Raw genomic sequence first — 13,855 nt, 5'->3', positions numbered from 1 at the left:
CTTCATGGCTTCACTCTGAAAAGGCAGGTTACTGACATACAGTATAGAGGTGCATATGCATACTGCATATATATTGTTGAATGGAGGCATAAATAGACTTGCTGCTTGGCTTTGAGATACTATCTGATGTCTTCCCCCAAACTTAACCTCACTGGGTTCCATGGCATGCAACCATCAATGCCTGTCAATGAAAGAAACTTTAAAAGATTTCATTATGCTAAGATGGCCTTCTCTCTTCTCGGGAAGGAACTATCCCTTTGCACTGGGGCCTTCCAGACTCATTTCTGCTCCTATTTTTGATATACAATCTCCAGGGATGACTCTGATGGAAGCTTTGTACTATAAGGAAAAACAGAATCAACAGAAGCATTAATGTGGTGTGTTGATCAGTTTTATGTCACCTTGACACAAGTTAGAGTCATTTGGGAAGATGGACTCTCAACTGAGAATATGCCTCCATAAGATTGGCTTGTGGGCAAGCCTGTGAGGCATTTTAGTGGTTAGTGATTGATGTGGAAGGCCCAGCACACTGTAGGTGGTGCCACCCATAGGCAGATGTTCTTTGGTTGTATAAGAAAGCAGGCTTATCAAGCCATGGGGATCAAACCAGTAAGCGGCACTTGTCCACGGTCTCTGTTTCAGTTCCTGCCCCCGGGTTCCTGCCTTGAATATCTTCTGTGACTTCCCTCAGTGATGGAATGTGATCTCTGAGTTGTATGCTACTTTTGGTCATGGTGTTTTATCACAGCAACAGAACACACTAAGACATATGGGAAGTTAGTGAACTTCTTGGAGGCTCAGTCCCCAGCTTTTGGAATGATGAGTGTTCAGTGCACTTGAGTTACTCGAAGGCAAAATGTCATGCTCATGAGAGGTGGTAGTCATGGTTCAGGTAGACTCTGGGACCATGTGAGAGGGACAGTGAACTGGCAGGCACTGCCTATTCTCTAGACTTCCCTGCCTGGAGAATACTGTGTTCCCATTCATAGTGTATTTGTAGGGTAGACTCAGGGCCACTGGAAATACATAGAGGCCTCCCGGGCTTTGCAATAGACTTGGCCCTCTGTGCCCCCTCCACTGACACAGCTCTGAGCAGATCCTGAAAGAGGGTGTCAGCAGCATCCATTATTATTCAGATGTACTTGGCCTTGCTCTGGGCCCTCCTTTAATTCTGAATTCTTGTCACCTTGAAAAGGGGAAAGGTACAGTCTGTTCACAGGGAAGCTGTAGGAAAGGATCAGTGTACTGGGAGTGTTAAGAAGAGGGTCTAGTCCTGACTTGGAGATGCAGGTTAACCTCAGAGGTCTGGACTATGTTGCTCTTCCAGTGATGATGACCCCTGATAGGATGTCGCAGCTGTTTCCACTGGGTTGGGCAGGAGCATCATGGCCTTGAAGCCGAGCAGCTGTGATGACCATAGGAGATCCTCATGAGATCTGGTCTACTGATATTCCTCCCCAGCACAGGGAGGCTCATAAAGTCCTCCTGAAGTCCCACCTCTGGATTCCTCCCCAGCACAGGGAGGCTCATAAAGTCCTCATGAAGTCCCACCTCTGGATTCCTCCCCAGCACAGGGAGGCTCATAAAGTCCTCATGAAGTCCCACCTCTGGATTCCATTTGCCACTCTGGGAAAGGTAAGCAATTGTCTCAGGTGGACTTCTCAGTGATGGAGTTGCTGGTGAGTCACCTGTGCACCAGTAAGTAACCCCTGCATTGCTAAACTGCACTTTGATGGAATCTTCTCTTTGGTCTGTTGGTCCCTCTTTACCTGGGGTACATAAATGCTGCTTATGTCTCCCCAGAAAGTGTCACACAGCACCAGTCTGAGTTCCATGTTTGAATGGTAGCAGGACAGAGGACACCATTTTCTGCTGCTTGCTCCATGTGTGGCTGGGATAAATACTGAAGTGCAGGGAGGTGTCAGCGCAGTGGGGTTGACAGGGGAGGAGCAGTTGGGAGGTAGGGACATGTTAGTTAAGCTGGAGTAGTTACTAGAAGCTGCAGGTTTCTGCTTAAGGATCTGACTCACATGTGTGTGTCCAGGACACGAGAGACTAATGATGTCTTCCCATCCGGTGACTGCGGACAATGTCTTAAAGCATGTGTCAGTGCTTGAGAGTGAGCAGAGGGCGAGTCCAGAATGGCCTTACAAGGATATGACGTATTATGCTGGCATTACTTAATCAATAGGAAATGTTTTTAATAGTCATTGTTGTCATGGCAATGGCAATGGTTTCCAAACTTTAGGGACCAGAATCCCTTGTTCTTTCTCCTTTGCACATTGCCAGGTAATAGCAGTGCCTGGTTTTAAAACTTTGTCGCCTCCATCCTGAATTTATTTATCTCTTTAGGGAGCAAATATAACTTTGTTCAGCTTCCGGCTGCAGTGGGGATTTCTGCCAGGATTCGTGGCACACAGCTGAAACACGTTTTGTGTTTTATGAGCTTTGCCTCGTCGTGGAATTAAATAGCACTAATTACACGAGTATAGCCCAACAAGGCAGACAACTGTTCACTTCCTGATTTCCTCTAGGATTGAAAGAGGAAGGGATGGATGGAGTAGGGGGATAAGGAAGGCATGTGAGAGAGATACCACTCAACTTTGGAGGACAATGGAAGTACCATCTTCTGGCAAAGTGCACCTCAAGTCAACTGCTCCTCCATTGTTCTGCTGTTTGGTGGGGCTTTGGATTCTTTGCATGAAGACTGTTGGGGCTGGAAGGACAATGGCTAGTTGACTCTGATATGGGTGGTAGTGACGGGGACGGTGGCCATTTCAGGGGTGGTGGCTGGAAAGAAACTCAGGCTCCAGGACCTAAGAATGTAGAGCCTCAGCTTTGATTTCCTAAAACCCCACATCTGTTTTATTGCTTCCAAACCTGATACTTTCTTGAGATAGGAAAGTCTAGTTAAGGTCCTGTGATGTAGCTTCGTCACAGAGCACTTGACTGGCATACAGAAGTCCCTGTACTCAGTACCCAGTAACACACACACACACACACACACACACACACACACACACACACACACAAAACAAAAGTCTAGTTAGAAATTTTGCACCAGTCTGAGGATGGGAATGTCTGTCTTTTTCTTACTTGTCAAGGGAAGGGGAGGAGATGGGGCAGAATCAGCTGATGTGAGGCTTTATATTAGTCCTGTGGGGGTGGAGGGCTCAGCACTTGCAGATCTCTTGTCCACACTCTTCCACCAACTGTCCTACACAGAACCAGGGGCCAAACAAACAAACAAACAAAGACATACTCCCCAGGTAGTGAGATAGAGCAACTGATGACGTATGTCCTACCCCTTGGTCTTTCCTCTTGGAAGAGAAAAGGTAAACTCGACAGGGAGTGCTGTGGGTCCCACTTGACAGAAGAGGACCCCAAGCTCTCTAAGGGCAGGCTGCAGGATTAAAGCATGGTTGGCATGCTAGAGACATCTCACAACTTAGGTTGGGCAATGAGGAAGCCGATTGAAGAAGGGTGCAGAGTCTCAAAAGAGCATCTTCAGGGCCAGCTGTAAAAACCACTCCTGGGTGTTGCAGGCACTACCATCCCACAGCTCTGCCTGGCTCTGCCTGACACCCCTACAAATTCGGTCTTAGGACCCCTCCTCAAATCTGTGTTCTGGGAGGTCTGAACTTCCTCGCTTCTGCTGTGGTTCACGGGAAGAGCAATTTGGGCACGCTCTTTTCCACTTGACTTCTAGAAACACCAACTTACAAATGGGGAAACAGACATCAAGAGAAATGAACAGACCATGGCCTATGAGGGCAGCTCTTCCTGGTGGCTGCAGTGACCTAATTCATGGTGAGTCAGAGGGAAGACTCCGGGAAATGTCACTGGCATAAACACAAATGGCTGTGAGCTAAGAGCACCCAACTTCTTCCCCTGCCTGTGAGAGGAGACAAGATCTTCAGAGTTCTCATCCATAAGACCACCAGATATGGCTGAAAACAACCAAAATGAGCTGGCCTATGAGTCTGAGGCTGGGAGGGCAGTGCGGGTCTCCTTTCTAGGTGGAAACTACTCGGCCATACAAATTCTAAGGCATATGCGTAGGATAAGTGGACCTCAGGTTCCCTTCTGAGAGCCAAATGTCCACCATCTTATAATGGCAAAAGTGGCATTGCTTTGCTACCCTTTCAGGATTTGTTTTGGTCACTTTTCCATGATGTCCCTCCATTTGTGTGCATCCAGAGGCCATTGCAGGTCTCTGAGGATGGAAAAGCAATACTGGGAACAGGATAGCTAGGCAAGAACTTTTATATAAGCTGTGCTGGGCAGCTGCGACAGGAAACAGCAGCCAGATCGAGCCAGATCAATGCCAGGCTGAACCCCAATTCCCAGCCAGCCTGCATTTTCAAACGAGACACTAGAAAGAAGTTGTCAATCATTTACAGCCCAGATCATACTTCCCAGGAGAATTCTGTGTTTTTAAATCTTCCCAGTCAGACCTGGAGTGGAGAGTGCCATTGTGTAGTGATTCCTGACTCCTCTTCGGCATTATAGTGCCTGAAATATCAAGGGCTGCCTCTGGGTCATAATAAAGAGCTTCATCAAAGTTAGCTTTCTGTTCATGACCTTCCTGTGTGCTGGAGTTGCAGGTTCTTGGGCATGATACTGTCTGCAGGACTAAAGGAGGTGGTGGAGTCAGTCCCTGGCTTCTGAGAAGGGCTGAGGAAGTGGAGTTCTGCACTTCTCCAGGGGACAGCTAGAGCTCTCTAGGAAACCCTCAGACACTGGAGAGCAGGGATATTATATTCTACCCTTTGGTCCCAGCTCAGGATTCCTCTTTTTTCTTTCTTTCTTTTTTTCTTTTCAAGACAGGGTTTCTCTGTGTAATTTTGGTGCCTGTCCTGGATCTCGCTCCAGGCTGGCCTTGAACTCACAGAGATCCTCCTGGCTCCGCCTCCCAAGTGCTGGGATTAAAGGTGTACACTACTGCCGCCTGGCTCAGGATTTGTCTTATGGCGTATGTTCAATTAGCAGTCACTTGCTAGGAAAGAAATAGTTATTAGATGAATGAGTGTAGGCATGCTGGCGTCTAGCAACTTGTATCCACTGTGCTGTTTCCCCCCAGTGCAACTTTCTCTGGCCCTGCTCCTTGCCCTGACTGCACCGGATTTCTTGATTGAGTAGGGGAAAGTTTAGTTTGTAGGCCCAAGGTGACTTGTGACAATATTTCAGTTGGCAGACTGTTGATCTCCTTGTAAATCATGTATGGAAGGTGTAGCTTCTCAGAGGCATTTGTACTCAAGTTTTAAAAGGACAAAATTGAGTATTTTAAGTATTTATAAGCCCTTGATTAGGTAGGGAAGACCAACTTTGTCAGTCCAGACCCTTTTTGACCTTGCTGGTACAGCACTGGGATATACTTTGAATTTCAGCCATAAGAGATACCCGCTGCTGTCTCATATACTCTGCCGTGAGAGTCATTCATGTTTTCCTTTCTTTCCTTCATACTCAAACACTTATTATCTACTTCCTGTGTCTCAGGCCCTAAGATCCTGTGTCTCAGGATCTAAGCTTAGAACTGAAGATATTCAGTGATAGAAAAAAAAACCTATAATCTTTATTATTTAAAAAATTATTACTCTTATCTATTTATTGTGTGTGTGAGAGGGAGCATACGTGCCACATGGCGGTCAGAGGACAATATGCAAATGTCTGTTCTCTCCCATCATGTGGGAGGGACCTAGGGATTGGACTAGGGTCATCAGCTTGGTGGCAGACACTGTATCTGGTAAGCCATTTTGCCAACCCATGATCCTTACTCTTAAGGAACTTTGGATGTTAGAGAGAATAGCATCACTGGACAAATTTAATAACTTGTTATCAGTGGATATCTGGTGGGCACTGATTCTTATACTAACATGCGATTGGGGCATCTGAGAGTCCCTGTACTAACATGTGATTGGGACATCTGAGAGTCCCTGTACTAACATGTGATTGGGACATCCGAGAGTCCCTGTACTAACATGTGATTGGGACATCTGAGAGTCCCTGTACTAACATGCGATCAGGACATTTGAGAGTCTTCCTGGGACCAGAGATAGTGGTCATTCACTTCTTTGAGAAGTAAATGAAATTTGGGACATGAAAGCCATGAACAGGTTGAAACCCTGGGTGACTGTGGGTACAGCCTGAAGATAGGGGGAGCAATGTGTGGTTGTGAAAGTCTGTACACCCATGCTCACCCCCAGACCTTACTTGGGACAATGCATCACCACTTACAGAGCTGTAGTTAATCTCTGTGTGCAGGGGACACACAAGTATATTAGGCTTGTTACTTAACCTCACTGAAGAATAGCTTGGTAGAGAGGATGTGGCCATAGACACTTTTGGATTTCTCTGTGTGTAGCTGAGAATTTGACACAAGCTACATTCATTTGGGAAGAGAGACTCTCAGTTGAGAAAATTCTGTCACATTGGCCTGATGCCCCAACCACATTGGTCTGTGGGAAAGCCTGTAGGGTATTTTATTGATTAAAGATTGATGTGGGAGTACCCACTGTGGACAGTGCCACTCCTGAGCAGGTGGTCTTGAGCTGTAAAAGAAAGCAGGCTGAGCAAGCTATATCTTGGCAAAACAGTAAGCAGCATCCCTCCATAGTCTCTGCATCAGTTCCTGCCTCCAGGTTCCTGTCCTGTTTGAGTTCCTGCCCTGACTTCCCTCAATAATGGACTATGATGTGGAGTCATAAACTGAAATAAACCCTTTCCTCCCCAACTTGAATTTGGCCATGGTATTTCGTCACAGAAATAGAAAACAAGATTCTTTCATTAATGATTCCAGAAAACTGAACCTGAACTAGCTTCTGGAAAGAGGAAAGCTTTGGCTCATGTATTATCTGTGCAGAACAGGCACCAGATGGTGTCATGCACACCACATAGACATCTATACAACCTGACCTGGCATCCAGGCACTCTGGCCATTTCTGTTCTCCTATGGCTTCATTGTTTGAGGCCCTTCTTTGTATTTGCCCCCTTGGGTTACAAGATGGACCCAGCAATTCTTAGCCTGTACTCTCTGAGATCACATTCAATGGTAACTCAAGAGTCATGGTGAACAATAAAGTCAGACCGAGGTAATGTACATCAAGACGACTTCTAAACTCTGAAGGAATTTTGTGAGCTAATTGCTATTTTAAACTGCTCTATAATAACTTTCTTTCTGCCACTCAGGAATCTGAGAGGACGGTAGCACTTCATGAAAATTAGTTTGAGCTCTTCAAAACTTGCCATATAAAACAAAGGCAGTCCCAACTGCTTTAATCAAAATGATGATCAGCTTCTAAAAATGAGTTCCATCTCCCTCGAGACCACTCAGAAATAAAGTCTGATTTCATGAAGGGGAGGTGGCAGTGTGTTTGGGTTTGATTTGGTCTGTGGGTGTCCTGTCCTCTGTCCTGCTCACGCTGCCTGTTTCAGGAAGCCCTTTGGAAACCTTTGGAGTGATTTGCTGGTACTTCTTTATTTTAAAATTATTTTAAAATCATCTAAATGGATATTTGAGTGAGAAGTTATAGAAGGATCAGAAGTTGGGGTAGGGCATTCCTGGGCTAAAGACAGCACTTACATGGGTTGAAGTCCTGGGATAGACACATCCACCCTCTGGAAGCTCCAGCTTTGCAGTTCTGTGAGGTCAGAATAAGCTTAGATGACCCCGGGTGCGAGGGGGCTAGTGGCTCTGCCCCTCTGTGGGAAGAAGGCCACCCCTGAGCTGGAGTGGGGAGACTGGCATTGGCCAGGCCCACAGTGGGGTCTTCAGTGAGCTAGCTGGTGCCCACGTGCTTGTCCATATAACTTCCTTTTCTATTTCTCTGTTTCTTGTTTCCTAATCACTCCTTTTTCTGGGGCAAAAATCGAGAGGCTGGTTATCCCCCGTCACAGGCTATTGTTTCTGAGAGTTCCCCTCTCCCTCTAGGAACAGTTATTTCACCACCCCCAGATGAAAGTGATAAATATTTGAGATGTATAACCATGTCTCATTTTGGTGCCTAATAGAAGATGGTGAGTGAGATGTGGCCCCTGCCTGCCCAGGAAAAATCATGATTATGGCCTCCTTGTCTTGCCTGGCACTGACTGGGGAGCTGTGGGTTGGCTGTGGTCCTGTGAGTGTGTACGCTAAGGTGGGCCAAATGTCAGGCACGTGGCATGCTCTGATACAGGGTCTGCTGAATGTTCCCTCCCAAAGGGCCGGTGCCTGTGCCCCAACCTGCCCGTGTCTTCCGGGGAGTATCCCAGCCCCTCTGGAATCTGGCTGTTGGCAGAGCTGCAGTGAGATCCCTGTTAGCCAGCGGAGCATATGGTGCCTGAAGAGCTGTCACTTTCAAAGCCTGGGGAGCAGATGCTGGAGTATGTTTAGATAAAGTCAGAAGAGGCCAAATGTGACAGGAGGAGCACTGAATGGGGAATCGGTGGTCTGGGCTGTCACTCATCACCATCTTTTCTTTATACATTGTTCTCGATTGATTAATTGATTGTGTACATGGGTGTGGGGTGGGTATACATATGGGTGCTAGTGCATGTGCATTTCTGCATGTGCATGTAAAGGTCAGAGGTCAACCTTAAGTATCCTTCCTTCCTTGTTGTCTACCCTGTTTTTTGAGATGGGGTCTCTCACCAGCCTAGAACTCATTGATTACATCAGGCTGGCTGGCCAAGGAGTCCCAGGGATTTTCCTGTCCTCTCTTCCCCAGGACTTAGATTATAAACATATGCTGGCATGCCTGAATTTTTAACATGGTTTCTAGGGATCAAATTGAAGTTCTCAGGTGTGCATGGCAAGCACTTTGCCACCCGAGCTATCTCCCCAGCCTTCATCTTCATCCCACATGTCCCCTTTTGATTTCACCTCCATTGCCTCTGAAATTAGAGTTGTGAGCAGCAGTAAACCAGATTACCTAGTTCAGAAAACAAATTTCTAGAATCTTCTCTGCTCTTTGGATTTGGAAAGTCAGTTAAAGAGAAACTGTCTTGATTCCTCATCACTTGTCCTAAGACTTTTTTTTTTTAACCAGTGGGTACCATCTCTTATAATCCTTATCCTTCTAACTGGGTTTCAACCTTATTAACAACAGCAAAAGCGCCTGATGTGTGATGAACAGAAGGTTCACCTTGTGTCAAGTACTCATCAGTACTTTCAGAATTATCATGTGATAGTACCCATTGACAAGTGTCATCTCTCAGGCAGTGTTCTGTGCTGAGGGATGTCTTTCTATACACTGTGAATGTATGTTGTTCCCATTGGTTAATAAATAAGCTGCTTTGGACTATGACAAGGCAGCTTAGAGGCAGGTGGGAAATCCAAGGAGAGAGATAGGAAAGAGAAAGGTGGAGGCTGGAGAGACACCAGCCCATCACTGAAGGAGTAAGATGCCCGTAGACCAGTAAAGCCACAGAACACATGGCAAAACATAGATTATAGAAATGGGTTTATTTAAGATATAAGAGCTAGCTAGCAAGAAGTCTGCCATAGGCCATGCAATTGGTAAATAGTATTAAGCCTCTGAATGATTATTTTATGTGTGGCTGCAGGACCACAAAGCCGGGCAGGATTGGAGAAACCTTCCGACTACAGTCCTGCAGGTCACAGGAATTTTCATTTCTCTGGATTTGGTAGGTGATATCCTGGGACCTCTGTGTTTGGGACTTATGTGAATTAAATTCCAATGGCTCCATGTTCTGGGTTCTGGAATGAGGCATTTCTAAAAGGTGTATGGACTTTGCAGTGATAGAGACCTGGGTTCCCTCCCTAACTCTGCCTCTCACTGGTCACATATCCTTGAAGAACTCGCTACCTCATCTACAGAATAGGTAAAGCCATCTTGCTTTAGGGACATCCATGATGGTCCTATGAGCTAATTCAGGGGAAAGCATTTACCTTGCATGGGGCCTGGGATATATATAGTCAAGGCTGCACAAACATTGCTATTCTCTCTGCTTCTGGCCCCTCTTTCTCCAGTCAAATAGTTATTGAGCCTCCACTGGGTGCTGGACAGGGTGATATGGCTGCACTACTGATTAGGACAGAATCTGTTTGGCTCCTGGATCTCACTAGTCCTCAGCTCCAATCTCTCCTCCAGCAAAGGGAGGGCTTCCCTTTGCTTTTCTTACGTTGTCCTCTTTTCTCAGCTCTGTGCATTTTAGTCTTGACTTCTCGGTGCTATCCTGACAGGGCTCATAGCTTTCTCTCTTCTGCCATACCTTCCTCCTGCTTCTTTCCTGAGCTGTGTTCCTCATCCACACTGAGGTTTCTAAAAGCCTGTCCCTTGTCCCCTCTCCTCAAATAAGAACTCCCAAAGCATGCTGTCCTATGTCACACAACTTTATCTCACGTAATAAGTAGGTTCTGGTGGTTTTCACCTGGACTAACAGTAAGTTGACAGCCAGACCCGAGAGTCCTACATTATCTTGCCTGTTTTGTACATGTGCTGAGTACACTCTTGAACCACGTGGGAAGATGAAGGAAGGCCCTTTGTTTACAGGACTGCCCATTACGATAGGGTTCCCATCTGTTAGTGGTTTCTTCCTCTCACGTCTCCTTGAGGTGGTTTTTCTTAGGATTTTGGCTGACAATGTAAAGTCTTTACTATTTTTTTTTTCTCTTCTCTGGCTGTCCAGCTAGCCTGTCCTTTCTTCCTGCTGGGGTGACTTCTATTACTTTAACAATTTGCCTCATCCCATAACCTCATTTTTTAGGAGCTTGGGGGAAATGAGAAATCCTACAGAGCTGAGATGCCCCTAAATAAGATATTGATGATTCCAGCCCTTATTTCATCCAAACTGGGAAAAATGTGATGCTGTCCCCCTGGAAACACGTGTAGAAAGTATATTGAGTAGAAATGAAGGCAACTGCTAGGATGGATGGCAATTTTGTGTCCTAGTGATTATTTATCTATTTATTATTTGTTTGTCAGACCACTGGTTTCTGAAAGTACTTTTTCTCTCCTTTCAAAGAAAAATTACAGGGGGCAGAGGAGTCCCCACTATAGGAGGCAGCCAAGATGTACTTCATTAAAATGATAGGAGAGCTCAGAGCTGGGTAGTATACCCGGGTGGAGTTGGTGGCCACTGCAACTGGAAGGGATGGAGGATGTGGGCTTTTAGTTTAACCTCCCTGTACCATCTGGTAGAGGAGGCAGGAAGGACAATGTGGGTCAGGGACAGCAGTTATAATGGGTGGTCTTAGCAATTCTGTTGTGGATAACAGGACATGGGGTCCAGCCCTTGCTGTGGGATCAAATGGGATGGTTAAGGACCAACTACTTCAGCCACCTTATCCATTTTTGGTGGTACAAGCCACAAAAGTCCCCTAAGCTCACATTCCTTAGCTGTAAAATGTGGTGTAAAATGACCACAGGCTTCTGTTGGCAGCAGTTAAGGTTCTGGCAGGAAACAAGATGTGCAAATTTGGTCTTTTCAGCAAAAATTAATGAGAGTATTCATGAAAGACTGGTTTCTTCAGTGGGTAGTGCTGGTTTTTCTTTTCCATTCTTTTTCCTTTTTTCTCTTCCTTTCTTTTCTTTCTTTTTTCTTCCTTTCTCTCTTTCTTTTTGTTCTTTTTGAAACAGGGTTTCTCTGAGTAATCCTGGCTATCTTAGAACTAGCTCTGTAGACCAAGCTGGCCTTGAACTCACAGAGAAAGGCTTGCTTCTGTCTTTGGAGTGCTGGCATTAAAGGTGTGCACCATCACCACCTGCCTTAGTGCTGCATCTTTGAGTTAGTAACAATGAGATCATTGTTACTCTCTCTTAGTTCTAATAAAGTAGGTAGGAGATGGTCCACAAAACATGGAGATAGAGAGACAGAGGAAGGAAGGTCCCGGGACAGATGGCTTCTCCTCTAGCCTTCTGTTGATGCTGTTCACTAGGATGATAACTTGGGACCCTCCAGTGTAGGGTCCATGTGTGTCAACTCTGTTTTCACAGATAAGGGCAGACCTTAGACCTAGGAGGGCAGTTGGAAGATATTCATTATGGAAGGGTTACTAAGATGAAATGAAACAGTATCCAGAGGTACTGGCAGGGATTGGTGCAAAACCAGATGCTCAGTAGGCCATGTTGTTTCTTATTAGCATCACTACTATCCTCATCATCCTCATCACCGTTATGACCATCATCATTATTGATAACAAGTACTAGGACTGCCACCACTGAGATAACCATCTCATGGACCTACATGGGGGGGGGACGACGACTGGCCTCTGGCTTTCCCAGAACATGTCGGTTCCATGTATGTCCTAAATTCAGAAAGATCTGTAGGCACCACAGAGCCCTGCCATGGTTCACTCACATTTTAATCTTTTTTCTTTCCTAGGGGAGACCGCCCTGCTGAGTCCTGGCCCTCCGGAGGGACGGCTGTGCTGGTTGCTGCTGTGTTGAGAGGACCTCTCTCGGAGATGAAAGCCATGCCCTGGAACTGGACCTGCCTGCTGTCCCACCTCCTGGTGGTAGGGATGGGCTCCTCCACTCTGCTTTCACGGCAGCCACCACAGCTATCTCAAAAGCGTTCTTTGGTCACATTCCGAGGGGAACCCACCGAGGGCTTCAATCACCTTGTGGTGGACGAGAGGACAGGACACATTTACTTGGGGGCTGTCAACAGGATCTACAAACTCTCTAGTGACCTCAAGGTCTTGGTGACTCATCAGACAGGGCCAGATGAGGATAACCCCAAGTGTTACCCACCTCGTATTGTTCAGACCTGCAATGAGCCCTTGGCCAGCACCAATAATGTCAACAAGATGCTGCTTATAGACTACAAAGAAAACAGGCTGATTGCATGTGGGAGCTTGTACCAGGGTATCTGCAAGCTCCTCAGGCTAGAGGACCTCTTCAAGTTGGGGGAGCCTTTCCACAAGAAGGAACATTACCTCTCAGGGGTTAACGAGAGTGGCTCAGTCTTTGGGGTGATCGTCTCCTACAGCAATTTGGATGATAAACTCTTTATTGCCACTGCAGTGGATGGCAAGCCTGAATATTTTCCTACCATCTCTAGCCGGAAGCTGACTAAGAACTCTGAGGCAGATGGCATGTTTGCTTATGTTTTCCATGATGAATTTGTGGCCTCTATGATCAAGATCCCTTCAGACACCTTCACTGTTATCCCTGACTTTGACATCTACTACGTTTATGGCTTCAGCAGTGGCAACTTTGTCTACTTTTTGACCCTTCAGCCAGAGATGGTGTCTCCCCCAGGCTCCACAACGAAGGAACAGGTGTACACGTCAAAGCTTGTGAGGCTTTGCAAAGAGGACACAGCCTTCAATTCCTACGTGGAGGTGCCCATTGGCTGCGAGCGCAATGGGGTGGAATATCGCTTGCTACAGGCTGCCTACCTGTCTAAAGCTGGTGCTGTGCTGGGCCGGACCCTGGGAGTCCGTCCAGATGCTGACCTCCTCTTCACTGTCTTCTCCAAGGGCCAGAAGCGGAAGATGAAATCTCTGGATGAGTCTGCCCTGTGCATCTTCATCTTGAAACAGATCAATGACCGCATTAAGGAGCGCCTGCAGTCCTGTTACCGAGGCGAGGGCACACTGGACCTGGCCTGGCTCAAGGTGAAGGACATCCCTTGCAGCAGTGCGGTGAGTCAGAGGGATCCTGTGGGCCTGGACAGTTGAGTGTGGGCGGTCAGGACCCCAGCTTTGTAGCCTCCATGGAGTTTTGATAGGTCTCCATCTTGGGTATCATTGATTTGGCCTATCACCAGCCAAACATCTTCAGTATGAAAGATTCCATTAGAGCTACAATGTAGGTTTTCTATTGGTGTCTTATTCTGTTCTCTTTCTCCTTGCTTATTATGAGAAATGGAGCTGGGAATAGGTGGAAACATGTAAAGTTGATGTTCT

At 46.5% G+C, this 13,855-nt stretch overlaps 1 protein-coding gene across 1 annotated transcript in view; it reads left to right on the top strand.

Moving 5' to 3' along the window:
• Plxna4 (plexin A4) overlaps positions 1 to 13,855 on the top strand; it is a 450,775-nt gene that overhangs the window by 58,352 nt on the left and 378,568 nt on the right. Inside the window, exon 2 of the mRNA XM_059257015.1 lies at positions 12,325 to 13,591. Coding sequence (XP_059112998.1) covers positions 12,407 to 13,591 — 1,185 coding nt within the window. The 5' untranslated portion in view covers positions 12,325 to 12,406. The remainder of the gene's footprint in view (positions 1 to 12,324; positions 13,592 to 13,855) is intronic.

Source organism: Peromyscus eremicus, chromosome 3 (assembly GCF_949786415.1).
Source record: "Peromyscus eremicus chromosome 3, PerEre_H2_v1, whole genome shotgun sequence".
Classification (NCBI taxonomy): domain Eukaryota; kingdom Metazoa; phylum Chordata; class Mammalia; order Rodentia; family Cricetidae; genus Peromyscus; species Peromyscus eremicus.
This window is presented reverse-complemented; position numbering and strand designations above follow the sequence as displayed.